Genomic DNA, 23,148 nt, shown 5'->3' with positions numbered 1-23,148 from the left:
CTACATGGTCAACCCAGCTTCTGCATTAGCCATGCAGCATTTACAGTGATATGGCCTCTGCAGAAGTCAGGGGATTCATAATTCTTGCGTTTCCCAGAGGAGCACAGAGTTGTTGTGGAGGAAGTTGTCAAGGAAGTCAGTCAGTTTCTGTTTATACAGGACCTCCTGTCCTCACCTCACCTTCCTATTTCGCAACAAAGCATCCTTCACTCATGCTGCCAAACATACCCTTGTAAAACTGACCATCCTACCGATCCTCGACTTCGGCGATGTCATCTATAAAATAGCCTCCAACACTCTACTCAACAAATTGGATGCAGTCTATCACAGTGCCATCCGTTTTGTCACCAAAGCCCCATACACTACCCACCACTGCGACCTGTACGCTCTTGTTGGTTGGCCCTCGCTTCATACTCGTCGTCAAACCCACTGGCTATAGGTTATCTACAAGTCTCTGCTAGGTAAAGCCCCGCCTTATCTCAGCTCACTGGTCACCATAGCAGCACCCACTCGTAGCACGCGCTCCAGCAGGTATATCTCACTGGTCACCCCCAAAGCCAATTCCTCCTTTGGTCGCCTTTCCTTCCAGTTCTCTGCTGCCAATGACTGGAACGAACTGCAAAAATCTCTGAAGCTGGAGACTCATATCTCCCTCACTAGCTTTAAGCACCAGCTGTCAGAGCAGCTCACAGATCACTGCACATGTACACAGCCCATCTGTAAACAGCCCATCTATCTACCTCATCCCCATACTGTATTTATTTATTTATCTTGCTCCTTTGCACCCCAGTATCTCTACTTGCACATTAATCTTCTGCACATCTACCATTCCAGTGTTTAATTGCTATATTGGCCTATTTATTGCCTTAACTCCCTTATCTTACCTCATTTGCACTCACTGTATATAGACTTTTTTGTTTTCTTTTTTTTCTACTGTATTATTGACTGTATGTTTTGTTTATTCCATGTGTAACTCTGTGTTGTTGTATGTGTCGAATTGCTATGCTTTATCTTGGCCAGGTCGCAATTGCAAATGAGAACTTGTTCTCAACTAGCCTACCTGGTTAAATAAAGGTGAAATATATTTATTTATTTTTTAAACATTGTTACACAATTTAATGGTGCACAGCAATGTGGTATGGAGCTCAAGGTAAGGACCTCTGGCCTCTGCATGCCTCTGGGGGCATCACACCATCCGACCATTTTCGGATCAAGCATACATTGGCTCTTAGCTGTGGTATATTGGCCATATACCACAAATCCCCAATACATAATAAACACATAAAAAAAGTATATATTTACATTAATCTGGAAATAGTTTCCAATGATGGACATAATTATGGCCCTATATCTGATACACATGTGAAGCAAGCTTGCATTAACAGTTGTCTATATATATTGGATTTATATTGTATATTTATATCCTCCGTCAGCTCTGTCATTGATTCATTTGCCTGAATACCAAAGGGGCGTGCCCGCCCGCGTTGTTCTGCGTGCGTGCGCGCCCCCTACTGTGGTACAAGCGAGAGTCGCAAGTTGTAGTACATTGTAAATAGAAAGCAGGAGAGTCATTCGCCCATGTCGTAAATATACATTTCAAATTATCTTCGACTGAGTACATGTAATTAGCTAATTGTGTATTTGCTGAAACAGTCATATATGTGCTTTTGAGGAATTACAAGGGATTTAAAGCAGAAGAAATAGCTATGTATCGGTCTCTGTATGCCTTTCGATCTGCGGAGCCCAACTCGCTCCACTTCGGGTCCGGCGAGAGCTTTCTGATCCTGGAACGCAGCAACAAACACTGGTGGCTCGGCTCACGCTGCAGTTCGGGCGAGACAGGCTACGTTCCCGCTTCTTACATCGAAAGGATTCAGGTATGTTTAACCATGGTTTCTTAACTTTCTTGATTGGTGAACGTGGATTTTGACAAGTATTCCATGCAAGCTTGTTAGCATGATAAAAGAGAGTGGACCAGTCAGTCTAAGAATTGAACGATCGGGAGAGGTTCAATTGCTGCGTTGCATTCCAATAGACCTGACTTCAGCTACTTTTGTGACTTTCTTTCACGTGACAGTCCTACGTGAACTGGAGACATGCTCTGCTGCATTGCCTGTCTTTTGCTAATTTGTTTCTATAGGCTTTTAGCTGCATATTAAGAGTATTTTCCATATTCAACACGACACTATTATATGTGGACGTTTACATGCAAACTGAAAGATTTTTCCAGAATAAACCCAAATGGTCTAATGAGAACGGCTCAGAGAGTCATGCCAAATTCGCAATGCCAGCTGGGTCTGTACCGCAGGGGTAGTTGGGACATAAGCCAAAATGCATGAAAAATGTGGCGACGCATCTGTTATTTGTGTGTCGCGTTTAAAATCTCGTGACTGATGATGAGATTAGAGAAAATACAGTACGTACACAGGATACATTGCTTTTAATCACATAACGCCAATAAAAACTGTAATCTAATGTTTCATGCTTTCTATGGGGAGAGTTCAGTTAGAAGAGCTATGCATAGTTTGTGAAATCTCAGGCATTTTAGATTAATGCCAGCATCCCATATTCTATACAGCTACACAGCTGGATGCTCCAATGCACTCTTATTTTAGTCAATGAGTTCTCAGTGTGAACTGCATGAGTGTGTTTTGCTGACTTGGTGAAATGAAACCACRATCAAGCAGAGCGATGTTCAGTCAGTGTGGATTCCAGGCTATGTCTGACTGTGCAGCAGGATTTTCTGTCTGACTGTGTCCCTGCCTGGGCCGTGTAGGTGAGGTCAGGCTAGGTGTCTGTCTGTATCTGGACTGCATTGGTTGGCGTGTTACTGTTCAGAGGGTTTGATTTTGGTTAGATAACTGTGCTGTCCTAGTTTTTTCTGACTGGAGTCCCATTTTGCCCTCCAGACAAATGTTTTTTTTTGTTTCCTTGTTTCGTAATAATTAATGCTGATGTTGAATATTTAACTCTCTCTCTCTCTCTCTCTCTCTGCCCTCCTCTCTCCTCTTTCTCTCTCTCTGCCCTCCTTTTCTCTGTGCCCCAGGCTCCAGAGCAGGATGAGGTTTTACAATCTATCGACCGGGCCATCGAAGGGATCCATAACTTGGCCATGAAGAACGGGGGCAAATACAACCTGGAGCAGCGAGACATGCTACAGTGAGTGCAACATTAACACACACACAGACACACACTGATGTGTAGAATCCTCACGCTACAGTTCCCTGATTGGTGCTGATTCCTCATCATCATAGGGTGGCAAGTAGCCTATAGGTTAGAGCGAAAGGTTGCTGGTTCGAATACCAGAGCCAACAAGGTGAAAAATGTGCCGATGTGCCCTTGAGCAAGTCACGTAACCCTAATTTGCTCCAGGGGTGCCATAATACTATGGCTGACCCTGTAAAACAACATATTTCACTGCACCTAACCGGTGTATGTGACAATAACTACAAATAAACCTGCATCGCTTTTCTCTGATCAGTTATCTTCATAGGCTGCATCTGAAATGACCCCCTATTCATTACATAGGCTAGTACACTACTTTAGTAGGAATACATTACATTTCAGACATAGCCATTGACTCTCTCTTTGCGTCTGGAACAGGAAGTTGATCCATCACAGGAAGGAGACCCTGTCAAGGCGAAGTCCAACTCCATCCAGTCCTAAGCAGGGCCTGTCCTCCTCTACCAGCGAACTGTCCCTCAGCCACAACCCTCAACCACTCAATGGGATCAGCCGCACAATGTCAGAGAGTACTGACAATGTACAGGGGATTTACCAGGTCTTGGATTGCATTCATTCACACCAAAAGAAGAATACATGATAGTCCATTTCATGATAGTCCTTTTTTTTTGTTGAGGAGGCTGAGACATATAACTGATATCCTGATATTTACTCTGATTTACTGTTATGTCTTGCAGGTGCCTCCTCAGCCCCGTCGTGCAGCACCCATAACTCCGCCTCCTCCTGAGAAACTAAGAGCCAGCCGACACCCAGGTGACTGTCTCATCRTCACCATGGAGACACAGCTACTCATCTTCTCTCCACACACATCTTCTTTCCACTCAGACACACACACACTACTCATGCCATCTACTGCAACTTCTACTCTATTCTCTCTCGCTCCTCCTTATTCTTCCTCATTCTCTCTGTCTCAGCAGAGTCATCCATTCCTCCTCCTACTGGCCCCGCCACTGCTGCAGGGACTGGCCTGTCCCCCTCTGTCAGCTCTGCCTCCCTGGACTCTGGTTCCTCCCACTCTGTGGTGTCCTCTGATGTCAGCCTTCCAAGCGTTGCCAGCACCCCGCCCCCAGTGCCAAGCCGTGTGAAGCCCCCGCCCCCTCCTCCAGACGACCTACCTCCCTCTGACCCCTCTCCCCAGCCAGCTCCCTCAAAGAAGGGCCCCGCACCCCAACCTCAACCTCAGCCCACTCCCCCACCACAGCCCAGCACTGAGGACCAATCAGAAACCGACTGGCCTCTTGCCCCGCCCTCTGTCGCTGAAAGCCCCCCCGGCAGCCCCACTCACTCAGAGCCTGTCCCCGGGACAACAGGGGCGGAGCTTATCGAGCTGGTGAGGAGGAACACGGGCCTGAGTTACGATCTGTCTCGGGTAGCGGTGGGTGTGGTCGTGGGTCACCTGCAAACTACCATACCTCAAGCCTCATCTGACTTAGAGAAAGTCCTCCTCTCATTGGTAGAGAGCAAGGTCAGTTACATAATCGTCTAGTTGCAGAATGTCAACTTACTTGCTCCAATACACAATATTTCATGTTATAACCCCAACCTTTAGAAAGTTAAGCTGTTATACGTGTACATTATACTTGTACATAACAGGAAAGTCTGCAAATTAAAATGCTCTTTATACCAATTATAACAGTGACAATGTTTCGATCCGATGTGGATCTTTGTCAGGTCGAACCGATTCCATGTGCACATAACATACCCCAAAATAACCTAGACTTCTCCCTGTAGGATCAGAGTTCGGCGTTGCCACAGGGACAAGTGTGTCACGATGAACAGCGCTTGGAGGTCATCTTAGGCGACCTTGCCCGTCACTTTGATGACTCTCAGCAGCGCAGCTGGGCTCTTCACGAAGACCACTCTCTCATTGCATGTTACCTGGAGGAGCTGCTGAAGATACTGGTGAGATATGTGCACTCAGGGAAAGTTGACTCAGGACTGACACCTGGGTTGTATTCAGTAGACGCCAAACGGAAGACAACGGACTGAAATGGGGAGGGACTGCCTGAATGTGTCCAATAAGAAACGCTTGTCTTCGTTTTCCGTTGCAAAATGTTTCGCTACGGTGTGCACTAATGAATACGACCCTGGACAAAGGGATTCCTCATAGATGATATGATAGTATTACCACTGAGACCTTTGGTAACTGTTGAATCTAAGGAAGATGGTGTTTGTGTCCCCAGACAGATGCAGATCCAGAGGTGTGTAAGAGGATGTGCAGGGTCAACCACTCAGAGCCAGTGCTGTCACTAGTGACCTATTACCAGATGGTAAGATATTCTACATGTCACTCACTACCAGACCCTGTGTTACCCTGTCATCCTGTTTCCCACCCAAGAGAGCCACAATGTAAACAATATTTTATCATTGCATTATTTTTAAACGTGTTGTTTGTGGTATGAATCAACTTAATTATCATAGATGAGTGATGTTTCACCGGCATGTTGTAAATGCATAGTTGCATAGTAACAGTGTTACTTCATGTGTCACTGTGCAGGAACACCGAGTGTCTCTACGCCTGCTGTTGCTCAAGGTGTTTGGGGCGATGTGTAGCCTGGACTCTGCCCTTATCTCCACCCTCCTCAACTCCATCCTGCCCATGGAGCTGGCCAGAGACCTGCAGACAGACACACAGGGTGAGAAGGCCTCCTCTATCACTTCCTTTTCCCTCTCTCTTTCTCTCTCAATTCAATTTCAATTAAGGGCCTTCATTGGCATGGGAAACATGTTTACATTGCCAAAGCAAGTGAAATAGATAATAAGCAAAAGTGAAATAAACAATAAAAAATGAACAGTAAACATTACACGCACAACTTCCAAAAGAATAAAGACATTTCAAATGTCATATTATGTCTATATACAGTGTTGTAATGATGTGCAAATAATTAAAGTACAAAAGGGAAAATAAATAAACATAAATATAGGTTGTATTTACAATGGTGTTTGTTCTTCACTGGTTGCCCTTTTCTAGTGGCAACAGGTCACACATCTTGCTGCTGTGATTTCACACGGTGGTATTTCACCCAATACATATGGAAGTTTATCAAAATTCGATTTGGTTTTTGAATTCTTTGGGGGTCTGTGTAATCTGAGGGAAATATATGTCTCTAATATGGTCATACATTTGGCAGGAGGTTAGGAAGTGCAGCTCAGTTTCCACCTCATTTTGTGGGCAGTGCGCACATAGCCCATCTTCTCTTGAGCATCTCTCTCTCTCTCTTTTCTCTCTCTTTGTGACCTCTGTCTCCTTCCTCATATCTTTCTGTTTCAGTCTCTTTTATTTAGCTTCTCTGTGCCCCTCTCTCTTTCATGAATGTTTGTATGTCTGTGTTTTATCTCTCCCCAGAACATCAGAAGATGTGTTACACAGCCTTGGTCCTGACTATGATCTTCTCTATGGGGGAGCAGGTGCCCTATCACCACTATGGTATGAACAATATTACATAGGACCACTATGTTGCTTTAGAATACTTACAAACTGCCATCACATTATCGATCAATATGTTCAAACTCAAAGCTGAAAATGTATCTGTCTGTCTATCTCTCCCTCCATAGAGCACTTAAACGCTAGTTTTGTTCAGTTCCTGCTAGATGTGGTTGAGGACGGTCTTCTCTCTGACCCCACAGAGCAGCTCCCTGACCTCTGTGTCAATCTCATCCTGGCCTTTAACCTGCACCTCATAGGTGAGAGGACACAGGCTTTAGACAGAACATACACCTTTTATTTTAACAGTTGTCTTCACCACTCTTAAAGGGGTACTTCACCACTCTTTAACTTCATATTCATAGTCTGTAGCTCCATACCAGTTCAATGTGAAAACAGTGATTTTCTGTGTCCTATATTTAATCAATATGAGGTTAAAAAGTGGTGAAGGGGAATTTTCCCTATTGACTGCTTTTATGTATTATGGCAAAGGGGACACAAGCGTTCTTTCTCTTTATGTATTATGGCAAAGGGGACCCAAGCGTTCTTTCTCTTTGTTTTACCTGTGAGGTGTGGTATTTGTGCTAATGTTGTTGTTTCAAGGTGTGTATGTTCTTTCTTGCTCTCAGTGCCCAGCAGCAACGTGATAATGCAGACTGTAGTCAAGAAGAACGTGAAGATCTTCTCTGAGAAAATAGTGCTTCTACTAAACAGAGGAGGTGAGACACACACCTTTGTTTACATCGACGATATTCAATACGATACAGTGTGAATCCATTCCAAGTCCTTTGCCGTTTCTTTTCGGTTTCTTCTTTCTATGCTTATTTTTTCACTTTTCTCTCTGTCTACACCCTCTTACTTGTTATTTCTCTCCTCTCTCCAGATGACCCTGTGTGTGTCTTTAAACATGCTCCCCCTGCCCCACACTCAGTACTTAAGTTCCTGCAGGATGTCTTCGCCAGCCGAGACTCTTCAGACATCTTCTACCGCACGGACATGATGGTGATGATAGACATCGCTGTTCGATGCATCTCTGACCTCTCACCTGGGGACAAGGTGAGACTGATATGCACGCTCACACACCACACTTCCCATTGGCCAGCCAGCCTGGGACCTAAGCATGGCTGAGTCTTATGTTTAGCTAGATAAATGCATCCTCAAAAGGAATGTGAACTGTATAATGACTGTGCTTGCTAATGGGTTCACATTCTCGCTCTCTCTCTTCTTCCCCCCCAGTTGAGGATGGAGTACCTCTCCCTCATGCACTCCATCATACGCTCCACAGACTACCTGGAGCACCGGCACCGCCTCTCCGACCTGCAGGGCGCACTGCAAAGGATTCTGAGAGAGGAGGACAACTCAGGAGCGGACGAGGGCGGGGCCACAGCTAAACAGATGGATAAGCTAATAGTGCAGGAGATGTACAAGGAATTCCCTCAGATCAGCGAGAGCTAGGAGGACTGAATATGACAGTGGTGATGTGCACTCATCCAGTAGTCTGCTCCTTTATACTGAGGGATGGTACTGAGGAACTTCCTAGGATTAAGAAAGGACTGTAGACCGCTACTTAGTTTCTGAGATAACATACTGTTACACTTGACTTGAACCCTCCATCATAAGTGCTAAAGCCCTTATGATGTAATCCCTTGTACTGAGGGGCCAGCCTACAGTGTTTTATGTAGGGCCTTGTAACCCTGGTATTAGTGTACTGTATTCTGTAGATCAGTGGTTCTCAATCTTGGTCCGGGGACCCAAAGGGGTGCACATTTTAGATTTTGCCTTAAGACTACACAGCTGATTCAAATGATCAACTCATCATCAAGGTTTGATTTGAATCAGGTGTGTAGTACTAAGGCAAAAACTAAAATATGCACTCTTTTGGTTCCCAGGACCAAGATTGAGAACCACTGCTGTAGACCACTTCTTTATCACTCATTCTTATTCCTCATCACATGGCATGGCCTCAGTGTGTTCAATGAAATGAAAAGACAAATGAGCCAATACACTGATAACAAAAGATTCTGGGCCGGTTTCCTGAACACAGATTAAGCCTAGTTCTCTAAACTAAAAAGCATGCTCAGTGGAGAATCTCCATTGACTATGCTTAATCTGTGTCTGGAAAACAAGCCCTTTCTCAACAAGACATTCTAGACTTTGAGGTTAGTTTTAAAACTCACTATTTATTGCAATGGCAATGCTGCTACGTGGTGAACCTCACTTAATATCTATGGCTGTGATTGTCTGACTGAGCAGTACTTGTTACCATGCTTTCTGCCCTACACTTTATCTATAGTAACCTCCTCTCTAGGCATGGCTAACCTATGACATGCTCTAAGTTCTTCCCAACAAGGCCGCTCCTACTCTGCTCTGCTGCTTGTGCTGTAGATGGAACGTAACAGCACTGTAATAACAAGGCTGTACCAAGTAACAACAAGCTGTAACACGTCGCTTCTACATACTAAGCCTTGACTAACTTCCTATATGGTTATGGCTCTGTGAAAGGGAATGGTGTTTCCACTGGTAGTTATTTATTAGTACGAAGTAATAAGGGATTGATATGTTTCGATTGTTCAGTATTACTTCAACTGCAGTCTGGGGTTAACTAAGTGACTTGTCACCAAACGCGATTGATTGCTTTTCCTTGATCATGTTGGTACGAAATCTATCTCAGTTATCAGTCCCGTCCTTAAGATGGCACTCCACTCTGCCCCCTACTGTATAATTCAACCCCTTACTGAGGAGAATCTGAGAATCACTGTACAAGACACAAAGGACATTTTAGTTTCCACCCATTTTGCAGGACACATCCATTTTTTTTTCACATGGCAAGTCTCACTCTCTTAATGACTTCTCTAAGTCACTGTCTCCCACTCTATCAAAGCTTTTTCTCCCTTGTATCATAGGTTATTTTTACTCAGCTGTTAGAGCTAATAGTGGAAGTGTTTCTGTGGCAAAATGTTCTAGTGGCCATCATGATACACATATACTGTACCCTTTAACACACTTAGTGTTGACTTATTTTAACATGGGATATACCAGTGTACTCTGTGATATGTGTTTTTATTATCCTGTGTTCATGCATAAAGCTATGCATGTGTCTGTGAGTGTCTATGTACGGTGTGTGTATATTTTTGTAAGTGTGAGAAGGTGTATGTGTATGGTTTCCTGTTGTTTAATCATTGTCCTTTGGACCTCTTTTGTCCCTTAAAGCCACCACTGTGTTATAGTAATAAAACCAATTGATCTATTTTCCCAATTAAATATATTTGAAATGGTTGTTCAGAGAGAGGCGATGGTAAGAAAGTGTATTTTCTTAATGTTTATAATCTACTAATAAACAAACATCTCAATGAATGGTGGTCCAGTTTTGTGWGTGTGTATATGTGTGCTGTACTTGTTTTGCATTTAAATAATATTTGTTTTATGGAGGGGCATCCTTAGCAAAACCAAGTATTTTAATTTGAAATAGTATTTGTAGAAGTATGTCCAAGAATTGCATTAAAATTCTTCCTGTAGTGTATGTTTACAAATAATATGGAGAGTTTATGGTAGAACTCTAAATTTAAGAGGGACCAAAGCAAATGTGTAATCATTTACTCGGTCCGGGCACATATATGGGTGAAATGCTTCTACACCTGCATTGCTTGCTGTTTGGGGTTTTAGGCTGGGTTTCTGTACAGCACTTTGTGACATCAGCTGATGTAAGAAGGGCTTTATAAATACATTTGATTGATTGATTGAAAATGTCCGTACTGGATAAAACACGACGGTGGATGTCAAGAAAATATATCTACCTCTCATTTGAACCGATAGTGGTGACACATGGACCGGTTAGCTAGCTCGTTATTTCCCCCAAATAGCTGCTGGTCGTAAAGACGCAACATTTTGTGTTTATTTTCTTGTTAGCTAGCTGTCTTTTCTTGAACAGAAACCATGTCTAAATACCAGGCAATAAACCCAGGGAAGAACTTATTCGCTGGGGGCTTTGGAGGTGTCTGCTTGGTCTTCGCTAGACATCCACTTGATACCATAAAAGTAATTATTTCTCGCAAAGTTACTCATTGCTCATCTAGCTGTCTTAAGTTAATAACAAAGTAGCTAGCTGCTAATATCTTGCCTCGCGAACCTAACTTTCATTCGTCTCTGCTGCAGACTGCATTCCTAGCAAAGTAATCAATACAAATGTATCTTTAGAGATGTATAATTGGTTACTGGATGTTAGTTTCCTTGTTCTTTAAATTTCATAGAACTTATGACAGGGACTGTCAGTTTACATAATGAGCGCTTCACTGAGCTGTAGTACTGTGCAGTTTGCGAACGAATCGTTTATTTTGAGCGACGTTTTACTGACTCGAGAGTCATGATTCGTTTTTTCCGAGTGACTCCTTCATTTTAGTCGTTAGTTTGACCTGCTGGCCAACCTGGTGTCAGAGCATTTCGTATGTTTTGTATTAATTTGTGAATGTCCATCACCCATTTCGTATGATATGTTAAGAATTACCAGTTACAAATTTACAAAATGTACTATATGTTACGAATTTGCAAAATGCATGATATTAGCTGACTGGCTAACTAGGCTAGGGGTTAGGGTTACGTTTAGGAGTTAGGTCAAAGGGTTAGTTAACATGCTAAGTTGTTACAAAGTAGATACAATAGTTGTTAGTACTGTAAAAGTTGCTAATGAGCTAAAGTTGTCCATGAGAAGATTTGAACTCACAACCTTTGGGTTGCTAGAGCTTGCGTTATACGCCCACCCATCCACCAAGACCAACACTTCGCTTTGGACTTAAGTAACCGTCTGTTATATCATACTATACTGAACAAAATATATAAATGCAATATGTAAAGTGTTGGTCCCATGTTTCATGACCTGGAATAAAAGATTCCAGAAATCTCTCTAAAATTTTGTGCATAATTTTTTTTAGATCCCTATTGGTGGCATTTCTCCTTTGCCAAGATAATCCATACACCTGATAGGTGTGGAATGTCAACAATCTGATTATGCAGCATGATCATTACACAGCTGCACCTTGTGCTGGGGACAGTAAAGGGGCACTCTAAAATTTGCAGTTTTGTCACACAACACAATGCCACAGATGTCTCAAGTTTTCAGGGAGCATGCAATTGGCATGCTGTCCATTAAAATAACACAAATTGATCAGTGTAGACATTGTTAATGTTGTACATTATTATTTCTTTATTTTTATTTAACCTTTATTTAACCAGGAAGGGCTCATTAAGATTTGAAATCTCTTTTTCAAGAGCGTCCTGGTCAAGATAGGCAGCACCAAGTCAGTACACAATTACAGACAGACAACATGAAAAACTAAGTAATCTAGTAAAAACCATAGAATTCACAAGAGTATAACAAAATCATAAAACAGCAAATTAAAAACATTGACAGGTCAGGGAATCAATCTCAAAATYCTTCATCAGTGATTTAAAAACACCAATCGGGATAAGGTCTTCCAGTTTAAAAGTATTTTGTAAGGTGTTCCAAGCCAATGGCGCAGAGTACATAAAAGCCCTTTTACTAAATTCAGTTCGGACATTTGGAACAGTTGGCAGGATAAAGTCCTGCGAATGAAGAGAGTACCCACCACATTTATGAACAATAAAAATGTCCAAATAAAATGGTAGTGAAGCCAAAATGGCTTTGTAAATAGAAGTATACCAGTGACTGAGCCTACGAGTGACTAGAGAAGGCCGGCCAACCCTTGTATATAAAGTGCAGTGGTGCGAAAGGGTTTTGCAGTTTAAAATAAATCTCAATGCGCCATGGTAAAGGGTGTCAATTGATCTCAAACACTGAGCAGAAGCATTCATATATAAAATATCCCCATAGTCTAGTAAAGGCATAAATGTAGCTGATACTAGCCTCCTTTTGGCTTAAAAAAACAGGCCTTATTACTAAAATAAAATCCCAACTTCAAGCTTAAGTTTTTTTGTAAGTTGTTGAATATGCAATTTAAATGAGAGGTTACAGTCTCAATCTCATTGCCCTGACAGGTAGTAATAGGTGAAAGGTTCAGAGATCTATTTCTTGCTTTAGAAAACACCATTAGTTTAGTTTTGTCAGTATTGAGGATAAGCTTCAATTGACACAAGGTATGTTGAACAGTATAAAAAGCAGTTTGCAAGTTTTGTAAAGCTTTTGTGAGAGACGAGGCACAACAATAAATAACAGTATCATCAGCATAAAAGTGAAGTTGCGCATTTTGCAAATTTTTGTCTAAATTATTTATATAAATAGTGAATAAGAGGGGACCGAGTACAGAGCCCTGGGGCACTCCATTACAGACAGACAATTTAACAGACATGAGCCCATCAAATTGAGTGCACTGAGTTCAATCAGACAGATAGTTAGCAAACCATGCAACTGCATGCTCTGAAAGACCTACACTCGACAATCTCACCTCAGTATAGCATGATCAACTGTATCAAAAACCTTAGAGAGACCAATAAAAAGTGAGACACAGTGCTGTTTTTTGTCAAAGGCTTCAGTGATATCATTTAAAACCTTCWTGGCTGCTGGTATTGTTTACATTTACATTTAAGTCATTTAGCAGACACTCTTATCCAGAGCGACTTACAAATTGGTATTGTGCTATGCTTCTTCCTGAAGCCCGATTGGTACATTGATAAAATAGAGTTAGTATATAAAAACTCTTTTAGCTGTTCACTCACAAGGGTTTCAAGTATTTTCACCAGGGGTGACAGCTTTGAGATTAGCCTATAATTATTTAAAAGAGTTGGATCTTGTCACGTTCTGACCATAGTTCTTGTGTGTTTTGCTTGTTTTAGTGTTGGTCAGGACGTGAGCTGGGTGGGCATTCTATGTTGTGTGTCTAGTTTGTCTGTTTCTATGTTTGGCCTAATATGGTTCTCAATCAGAGGCAGGTGTTTTGTGTTGTCTCTGATTGGGAATCATATAATAGGTGGCTTGTTTTGTGTTGGGGTTTGTGGGTGGTTGTTTCCTGTCTCTGTGTTTTCTCTGCACCAGCTAGGACTGTATCGGTTTGCCACTTTTTGTTATTTTGTATTTGTAAGTGTTCTCTGTTTATCGTTTATTAAACATGTTGAGCACTGGCTACGCTGCGTGTTGGTCCGATCCCTGCTACACCTCCTCTTCTCTTGAAGAGAAGGAAGGCTGCCGTTACAGATCTCCCCATTTTAAAAGTGGTAGGACAAATGCTGATTTCCAGATCTTTGGAATGTCATTACATTCCAGGGTTAGATTGAACAGATATGTAAGTGGTTCAGCTATGAAGTCAGCTGCCAGATTTAAAAAGCAGGGATCAAGAAGATCAGGACCTGCAGGCTTTCTCTGATCTAAGGATTTCAGGGCTTTATGTACCTCCTGCACTGAGAATTGTCAAAAAGCTAAACCAGATGATACAAAGTGCTCATTGAAACAATTCAGCATTTCAGTTTTGTCATATACAGCAACAAAGTCCTTCAACACACATGACGGTAATTAATTAACATTACTGTGTCCAGACTTAGACTTAATAGCCTATCAAAACTTTCTCGGGTCATTCAGGTTATCAGTTGTAACAGACAATTCAGACTTGGCCTTCCTGAGAAGAAAATAGCACTTGTTTCGTAACTACCTAAAAAGAAGCTAATCAGCATCAGAACATGATTTCCTTGTTTTAGCCCAGGCTAGATTATGTTTGTGAATAATACAAGAAAGCTCAGAAGAAAACCATGGATTATCCCGCCATTTAACTCTGAGCCTGCGGAATGGGGCATGTTTATTTACTATTTGGGAAAAAACATAATGAAAGAATTTCCAGGCAGTTTCCACATCAGGAATAAGCTCAATCTTGCTCCAGTCAAAATAAAACAAATCATGAAAGAAAGCCTGCTCATTAAAACTCTTCACATTTCTCTTACGAATAARGCGTGGGTTTGTCTTACGAACCTTAGTATTTCTAACAGCAACAACAGCACAATGGTCACTTAAATCATTACAAAAAACACCAACCGCAGAACATATGTGGAACATTTGTCAATATCAAATCAATCGGGGTAGATTTATCTGGACATTTGAGATTAGGGCGAGTGGGTGAGTTAATCAACAAGGTAAGATTCATAGAATTACAAAACATTTTTAAATCATCAGACACCGGCTTTAACCAACACCAGTTGCGATCACCAATCAAGATAATTTCACTGTAAAGAAGTTTAGACATAAGGTGCATCAGAGAAGAAAATGCATCACAGAGAGCAGAGGGGGGTCTCTAACAGCCAATCACAGTTATAGAGAGGCCCTTTGAAACCTCAATATTCAAAGCAAGAAATTCCAACTGTTTACAAATAGTTACAGACTTTGCCACAGTTACAAGGAATGTAGTCTTTACATATATAGCCACACCCCCACCTTTCTTAACTCGATCAGTACAATACACATTGTAACCATTTATTCAAATATCCTTATCAAGAACAGACCTGCTGAGCCAGGTTTCAGAAAACACAATTACACCAGCATCAGTTGATTTAGCCCAAATCCTAACCACATCAGTTTTTGACAACAGGCTGCATACATTTTAGTGAAACATACCAAAACCAGATCTAGATTTAAAATCAGAGGGGGTTTTGAGACATTGCATATCAGGGCCAGGGTTAGGTTGCACATTACCTGATATCAACAAAAGAAGAATAACTAGGCACTGTCTTATTTTGCACACTTTGTACAAAATAATAATATGCAGTACTACAGGATATTTCTTAACGTAGCTCTTTATTAGCTAGCTATAACTGGCATGTTCACGTATCGCCAACCAGGATCAAACTGACCATGACCTAACCATTTGGGTGGTCTTAACCAATCATAGCACAGTATGATATGGTGGTAAAATGCATCCAATTACAATTCAGTATGTTTACACATACGCATATTACAGACACCTGTTTAATAACCTTGCACGGCTTCTCTTTTTAAAGAGAATTCTACAAGTGAGTTTCCAGACAATACAAAACAGTCATTTAAAAATGTCTAATAGACGGGAGAGCACATTGTCAGATGTGCTCACCCAGTGACAATGTTCGTTTTTTCAAGAGTTCAGTAAAGTCAGTGCACAAAGCAATACCCCGAAAATTGTCCTTTCTCTGAGGGATGTAAGAAATAGAGGCCATGGTAAGGTAAGGGGAGAGAGGGACAGTGTGTATGCATGAATCTGTATGTGAGCGTGTGAGTAGATTGGGTTGATTGAGAAAACGGGTTGGGGATTGTTGAGCTGCCTCTGATAGCCAGGCGGAGAGCGAAGAGGAGCAGTTTGGACGAGACAATCCGCGGAGAACAAGCTGAAGAAAGAACTCAGGCCAGTCAGAGATAAGGTTAAGTTGGTAAACTTCAAGTAAAGAAGTGCAAATAGCGCGATTTTTTAAAATCTGAGTTGAGGGGGACCCGCGATCTTTATCAAAATAGTTTGCACTACACAACAAGGAAATTGTCGATTTACTCAACCATTATTGAATAGGTTATTAGTAAGTTAAAATCTACTAGTCACAGACAAACGACTTGACATGCTGCCATCTTGGATGGCAGAGGAACTCTGTCCAGTCTCTGTTCTTTTGCCCATCTTAATCTTTTCTTTTTATTGGCCAATCTGAGATATGGCTTTTTCTTTGCCTAGAAGAAAATGCTGCCTAGAAGGCCAGCATCCCGGAGTCGCCTCTTCACTGTTAACATTGAGACTGGTGTTTTGCTGGTACTATTTAATAAAGCTGCCAGTTTAGGACTTGTGAGTCATCTGTTTCTCAAACTAGACACTCTAATGTACTTGTCCTCTTGCTCAGTTGTGCACCGGGGCCTCCCACTCTTTCTATTCTGGTTAGAGCCAGTTAGCGCAGAGTAGTACACAGCGTTGTACGAGATCTTCAGTTTCTTGGCAATTTCTCGCATGGAATAGCCTTAATTTCCAGAACAAGAATAGACTGACGAGTTTCAGAAGAAAGTTCTTTGTTTCTGGCCATTTTGAGCCTGTAATCGAACCCACAAATGCTGATGCTCCAGATACTCAACTAGTCTAAAGAAGGCCAGTTTTATAGCTTATTTAATCAGAACAACAGTTTTCAGGTGTGCTAACATAATTGCAAAAGGGTTTTCTAATGATCAATTAGCCTTTTAAAATTATAAACTTGGATTAGCTAACACAACGTGCCATTGGAACACAGGAGTGATGGTTGCTGATAATGGGCCCCTGTACGACTATGTAGATATTCCATTAACAATCAACCGTTTCCAGCTACAATAGTCATTTACAACATTAACAATGTCTACACTGTATTTCTGATATATTTGTTGTTATTTTAATGTACAAAGAATGAAACCCCAAAAGTTTGAACGGTAGTGTATATAATCATTTTTTTATTGTTATTTGTATACATTTTTTACACATTTAACCCTTTTTTGGGGTAGGCATAAAACTACCTCCATAGTTCCATTCATTTTTTAAACATGTATAGGTTACCTTTAGACGAGTCCCGTGACACTTTGTAGAGGGATTTGTAGAGCAAAACAGAGAACACCATGATGTTCGTGAGAATCTCCCCTTTCCACAGTGGAGTCACATTAGTTTGTAGCCAAAACGGGTCAGACCCGTCAAACAGAAGTTGGCATATCAAATCAAACTTTATTTGTCACATGCGCCGAATACAACAAGTGTAGACCTTACCGTGAAATGCTTACCTACAAGCCCTTAACCAACAGTGTAGACCATGGTGCTTGCCTACGGAGCTGTGAGGGGAACGGCACCTCCGTACCTTCAGGCTCTGATCAGGCCCTACACCCAAACAAGGGCACTGCGTTCATCCACCTCTGGCCTGCTCGCCTCCCTACCTCTGAGGAAGTACAGTTCCCGCTCAGCCCAGTCAAAACTGTTCGCTGCTCTGGCACCCCAATGGTGGAACAAACTCCCTCACGACGCCAGGTCAGCGGAGTCAATCACCACCTTCCGGAGACACCTGAAACCCCACCTCTTTAAGGAATACCTAGGATAGGATAAAGTAATCCTTCTAAACCCCCCCCCCCCTTAAAAGAGTTAGATGCACTATTGTAAAGTGGTTGTTCCACTGGATATCATAAGGTGAATGCACCAATTTGTAAGTCGCTCTGGATAAGAGCGTCTGCTAAATGACTTAAATGTAAATGTAATGTAAATGTGTAGTTCAAGAAGACCGTACCCGAGTCCAGTGGGGCTTGTGGGGGTCATACAGCAAAACGGAGACCACCATCATGTTCATGAGAGTCTCATAAATATGTAGGCCAACCCGTTAGGAAGCTACAGTCATTATCTGGAGAATACCGATTTTCGGGATGTCTCATGGTCTGACTAACACGCTGTAGCTCGGCCACCTTCCACCGCAGATATGGAAGGCTGCCATAGGCTGATGCAGTAGATTGAGATGCAGCCCATGCAGATATCTCTGGGTTAAACTGACCGGATTTTGATGGGTATTTTTTTGTTACATTACTTATATTCACGCACCATTGCGTCAATAGACTCTAGGGGGTTTTAATACGGCGCTTCTCCGGCTCAGCGACTCCAAAGACATGCTCCAACCAGCAACTGTCTATCATGTGCGTGAGGGAAAATATATCATACTGCAGGCAGCATAGAGAACAAAAATACAAGAATGGATGCAATGAATTGATTATTTAATGTCATGATGGACAAAGCTCTGTTCAACAAACTCGAACTCAAGATCAAGCCGTTTGGGGTGGAAGCAATTTGCAAACGATATTGTGCATAACACTCTCAGGCAGTCAAGCAATACATTCCGCAGAGGGTCGCTTACAGTCTAGTCTGGTTGCTGCCACAACTAGACCTTGTTTCAAATGTATCAAGACATAATCTTATATGTATGCCTAGCAATCAACAAATGTAAGCTACATTTTTTAAAGCACACTTTTACATGTCTCAGTCACAAATGACAGCTCGAATAAGCCCCCTATTGTGAAGGACATGTGAACGAGAGGCTTGTAAAATAAAATAAAATTTTATTTGTCAAGTGCCGAATACAACAAGTGTATGAAATGCTTACTTACAAGCCCTAACCAATGATGCAGTTATATTTTTTAATAATATWAAAAAAAAAAAGAATAAGAAATAAAAGTAACAAATAATTAAAGAGCAGCAGTAAAATAACAATAACGAGGCTATATACAGGGAGGCTATATACAGCGAGGCTATATACAGTACCGGTACAGAGTCAATGTGCAGGGGCACCGGTTAGCTGAGGTAATTGAGGTATTATGTACATGTAGGTAGAGTTATTAAAGTGACTATGCATAGATAATAACAGAGATTAGCAGCAGTGTAAAAGGGGGGGGCAATGGAAATTGTCTGGGTAGCCATTTGATTAGATGTTCAGGAGTCTTATGGCTTGGGGGTAGAAGCTGTTAAGAAGCCTCTTGGACCTACACTTGGAGCTCCGGTACCGCTTACCATGCGGCAGCAGAGAGAACAGTCTCCAACTAGGGTGGCTGGAGTCTTTGACAATTTTTAGGACCTTCCTCTGACACCGCCTGCTGTAGAGGTCCTGGATGGCAGAAAGCTTTGCCCCAGTGATGTACTGGGCTGTACGCACTACCCTCTGTAGTGCCTTGCGGTTGGAGGCAGAGCAGTTGCCATACCAGGCCAGTGATGCAACCAGTCAGGATGCTCTCGAGGGTGCAGCTGTAGAACCTTTTGAGGATCTGAGGACCCATGCCAAATATTTTCAGTCTCCTGAGGGGGAATAGGTTTTGTTGTGCCCTCTTCACGACAGTCTTGGTGTGCTTGGACCATGTTAGTTTGTTGGTGATGTGGACACCAAGGAACTTGAAGCTCTCAACCTGCTCCACTACAGCCCCGTCGATGAGAATGGGGGCATGCTCGATCCTCCATTTTCACAATCATATCCTTTGTCTTGATCACGTTGAGGAAGAGGTTGTTGTCCTGGCACCACACGGCCAGATCTCTGACCCCCTCCCTATAGGCTGTCTCGTCGTTGTCGGTGATCAGGCCTACCACTGTTGTGTCATCGGCAAACTTAATGATGGTGTTGGAGTCGTGCCTGGCCGTGCAGTCATGAGTGAACAGGGAGTACAGGAGGGGACTGAGCACGCATTCCTGAGGGGCCCCCGTGTTGAGGATCAGCGTGGTGGATGTGTTGTTACCTACCCTTACCACCTGGGGGTTGGCCCGTCAGGAAGTCCAGGATCCAGTTGCAGAGGGAGGTGTTTAGTCCCAGGGTCCTTAGCTTAGTGGTGAGCTTTGAGGGCACTATGGTGTTGAACGCTGAGTTGTAGTCTATGAATAGCATTCTCACATAGGTGCTCCTTTTGTCCATGTGGGAAAGGGCAGTGTGGAGTACAATAGAGATTGCATCATCTGTGGATCTGTTGGGGYGGTATACAAATTGGAGTGGGTCTAGGGTTTCTGGGATAATGGTGTTGATGTGAACCATGACCAGCCTTTGAAAGCACTTCATGGCTACAGATGTCAGTGCTACAGGTTGGTAGTCATTTAGGCAGGTTACCTTAGTGTTCTTGGGCACAGGGACTATGGTGGTCTGCTTGAAACATGTTGGTATTACAGACTCAGACAGGGAGGTATTACAGACTCAGACAGGTATTACAGACTCAGACTCAGACAGTTGAAACTGTCAGTGAAGGCACTTACCAGTTGGTCAGCGCATGCTCGAAGTACACGTCCTGGTAATCCATCTGGCCCTGCGGCCTTGTGAATGTTGACCTGTTTCAAGGTCTTACTCACATCGGCTGCGGAGAGCATGATCATACAGTTGTCCGGAACAGCTGATGCTCTCATGCATGTTTCAGTGTTACTTGCCTCGAAGTAAGCATATAACTAATTTAGCTCGTCTGGTAGGCTCGTGTCACTGGGCAGCTCTCGGCTGTGCTTCCCTTTGTAGTCTGTATTAGTTAGCAAGCCCTGCCACATCCGATGAGCGTCGGAGCCGGTGTAGTATGATTCAGTCTTACTCCTGTATTGACGCTTTGCCTGTTTGACGGTTCGTCGGAGGGCATAGCGGGATTTCTTATAAGCTTCCGGGTTAGAGTCCCGCTCCTTGAAAGCGGCAGCTCTACCCTTTAGCTCAGTGCTAATGTTACCTGTAATCCATGACTTCTGGTTGGGGTATGTACTTACAGTCACTGTGGGGACAACGTCATGACTCTTTTGAGTTTTCAGTTCATTGTTTGCTGGTGGTGGGGTAGGGGGGATGTTTGACCTACAGGTAACTACCAAAATAATGGAAACACGTGAGTAAGTAAGGGGTACAAAGTATATTGAAAACAGGTGCAACCACACAGGTGTATTGTATAAAATGCTGGGCAGGCCATTATTTTGGCTACCATGGCTATGCCCCCATAGGAATACAATGCCCCCATCCACAGGGCACCAGTGGTCACTGAATGGTTCGATGAGCATGAAAACTATTTAAACCATATTCCATAGCCGTCTCAGCCACCAGATCTCAACCCAATTGATCACTTATCAGAGATTCTGGAGCGGCGCCTGAGACAGCGTTTCCCACCATTACCATCTACAAAATACCAAAATATGGAATTTCTTGTGGAAGAGGTGTCGCATGTCACGGCTTCAATAAGTAGTGAGTGCAGGAGTCAGGCGCAGAGAGCAGGGTTCAAAAGATGTGGATCTTTAATATTCCAACACAACCAGAGAGACGGTCACGCCACACACACAAGGGCGCGTAAAGTCCCAGTCCAACAAACAGGATGAAACTGATCAGGAAAAGAAAACACAAGAATAATCAAACACCACAAACAGAAAAACAAGCCCGCACAAAAGCCGGCGGGCCTACTGGGTTAAATAGCCCACAACCAAACCTAAACACGAAACAGGTGCAACAAATCAGACACAACTAAATGAAACAGAAAAGGGGATCGGTGGCAGCTAGTAGGCCGGCGACGACGACCGCCGAGCGCCGCCCGAACAGGAAGAGGCACCATCTTTGGCGGGATTCGTGACATCGCATCCCTCCATTATAGTTCCAGACACTTGTATAATCTATGCCAAGGTACATTGAAGCTGTTCTGGCTCTTGGTGACCCAATGCTCTATTAAGACACTTTATGTTGGTTATTTTGTCAGTTACCTGTATATGGCCATTTCTGTCATACTGCACTACATTAAGCCTATGACAGTGGTCAGTTATTGCAGATGTACACTCATGGCCAAAAGTTTTGAGAATTACACAAATATTAATTTCACAAAGTTTGCTGCTTCAGTGTCTTTAGGTATCTTTGTCAGATGTTACTATGGAATACTAAAGTATAATTACAAGCATTTCATAGGTGTCAACGGCTTTTATTGACAATTACATGAAGTTGATGCAAAGAGTCAATATTTGCAGTGTTTACCCTTCTTTTTCAAGAACTCTGCAATCCGCCCTGGCATGCTGTCAAGTAACTCATGGGCCACATCCTGACTGATGGCAGCCCATTCTTGCATAATCAATGCTTGGAGTTTGTCAGAATTTGTGGGGTTTTGTTTGTCCACCCGCCTCTTGAGGATTGACCACAAGTTCTCAATGGGATTAAGGTCTGGGGAGTTTCCTGGCCATGGACCCAAAATATCGATCTTTTGTTCCCCGAGCCACTTAGTTATCACTTTTGCCTTATGGCAATGTGCTCCATCATGCTGGAAAAGACATTGGTTGTCACCAAACTGTTCCTGGATGGTTGGGAGAAGTTGCTCTTGTTTTGGTACCATTCTTTATTCATGGCTGTGTTCTTAGACAAAATTGTGAGTGAGCCCACTCCCTTGGCTGAGAAGCAACCCCACACATGAATGGTCTCATGATGCTTTACTGTTGGCATGACACAGGACTGATGGTAGCACTCACCTTGTCTTCTCCGGACAAGCTTTTTTCCGGATGCCCCAAACAATCGCAAAGGGGATTCATCAGAGAAAATGACTTTACCCCAGTCCTCAGCAGTCCAATCCAGGGAACCTTTTGCAGAATATCAGTCTGTCCCTGATGTTTTTCCTGGAGAGAAGTGGCTTCTTTGCTGCCCTTCTTGACACCAGACCATCCTCCAAAAGTCTTCGCCTCACTGTGCGTGCAGATGCACTCACACCTGCCTGCTGCCATTCCTGAGCAAGCTCTGTACTGGTGGTGCACCGATCCCGCAGCTGAATCAACTTTAGGAGACGGCCCTGGCGATTGCTGGACTTTCTTGGGCGCCCTGAAGCCTTCTTCACAACAATTGAACCGCTCTCCTTGAAGTTCTTGATGATCTGATCTTACTGGCAGCAATATCCTTGCCTGTGAAGCCCTTTTTGTGCAAAGCAATGATGACGACACGTGTTTCCTTGCAGGTAACCATGGTTGACAGAGGAAGAACAATGATTCCAAGCACCACCCTCCTTTTGAAGCTTCCGGTCTGTTATTCGAACTCAATCAGCATGACAGAGTGATCTCCAGCCTTGTCCTCGTCAACACTCA

General features: G+C 42.9%; 2 protein-coding genes across 3 annotated transcripts in view; both read left to right on the top strand.

The window, feature by feature from the left end:
- Window positions 1-1,201: 1,201 nt before the first annotated feature.
- Window positions 1,202-10,021, top strand: LOC111970380 (NCK-interacting protein with SH3 domain-like). 2 transcript variants are annotated; one of them, XM_023997085.3, is made up of 13 exons: window positions 1,202-1,877; window positions 3,047-3,159; window positions 3,604-3,781; window positions 3,921-3,996; window positions 4,161-4,708; window positions 4,975-5,145; window positions 5,427-5,513; window positions 5,741-5,879; window positions 6,590-6,670; window positions 6,799-6,927; window positions 7,297-7,386; window positions 7,551-7,723; window positions 7,904-10,021. In XM_023997085.3, the coding sequence occupies exons 1-13, from the start codon at window positions 1,707-1,709 to the stop codon at window positions 8,120-8,122; spliced, it is 2,175 nt and encodes a 724-aa protein (XP_023852853.1). In that variant the 5' UTR covers window positions 1,202-1,706; the 3' UTR covers window positions 8,123-10,021. The 2 variants fall into 2 exon arrangements, with proteins under 2 accessions (XP_023852853.1, XP_023852852.1); XM_023997084.3 differs by having other exon boundaries at window positions 4,158-4,708.
- A 579-nt stretch (window positions 10,022-10,600) lies between these two features.
- Window positions 10,601-23,148, top strand: part of LOC111970390 (cAMP-dependent protein kinase type II-alpha regulatory subunit) — a 49,178-nt gene continuing 36,630 nt past the window's right edge. The window contains 1 exon segment of the mRNA XM_023997098.2: window positions 10,601-10,702. Within this exon segment, the coding sequence (XP_023852866.2) occupies window positions 10,601-10,702 (102 nt within the window).

The sequence above is a fragment of the Salvelinus sp. IW2-2015 genome, linkage group LG11 (genome assembly GCF_002910315.2).
Source record: "Salvelinus sp. IW2-2015 linkage group LG11, ASM291031v2, whole genome shotgun sequence".
NCBI classification, from domain to species: domain Eukaryota; kingdom Metazoa; phylum Chordata; class Actinopteri; order Salmoniformes; family Salmonidae; genus Salvelinus; species Salvelinus sp. IW2-2015.
Note: the sequence above shows the minus strand (reverse complement) of the source record. Positions and strands in the feature narration are given on the sequence as shown.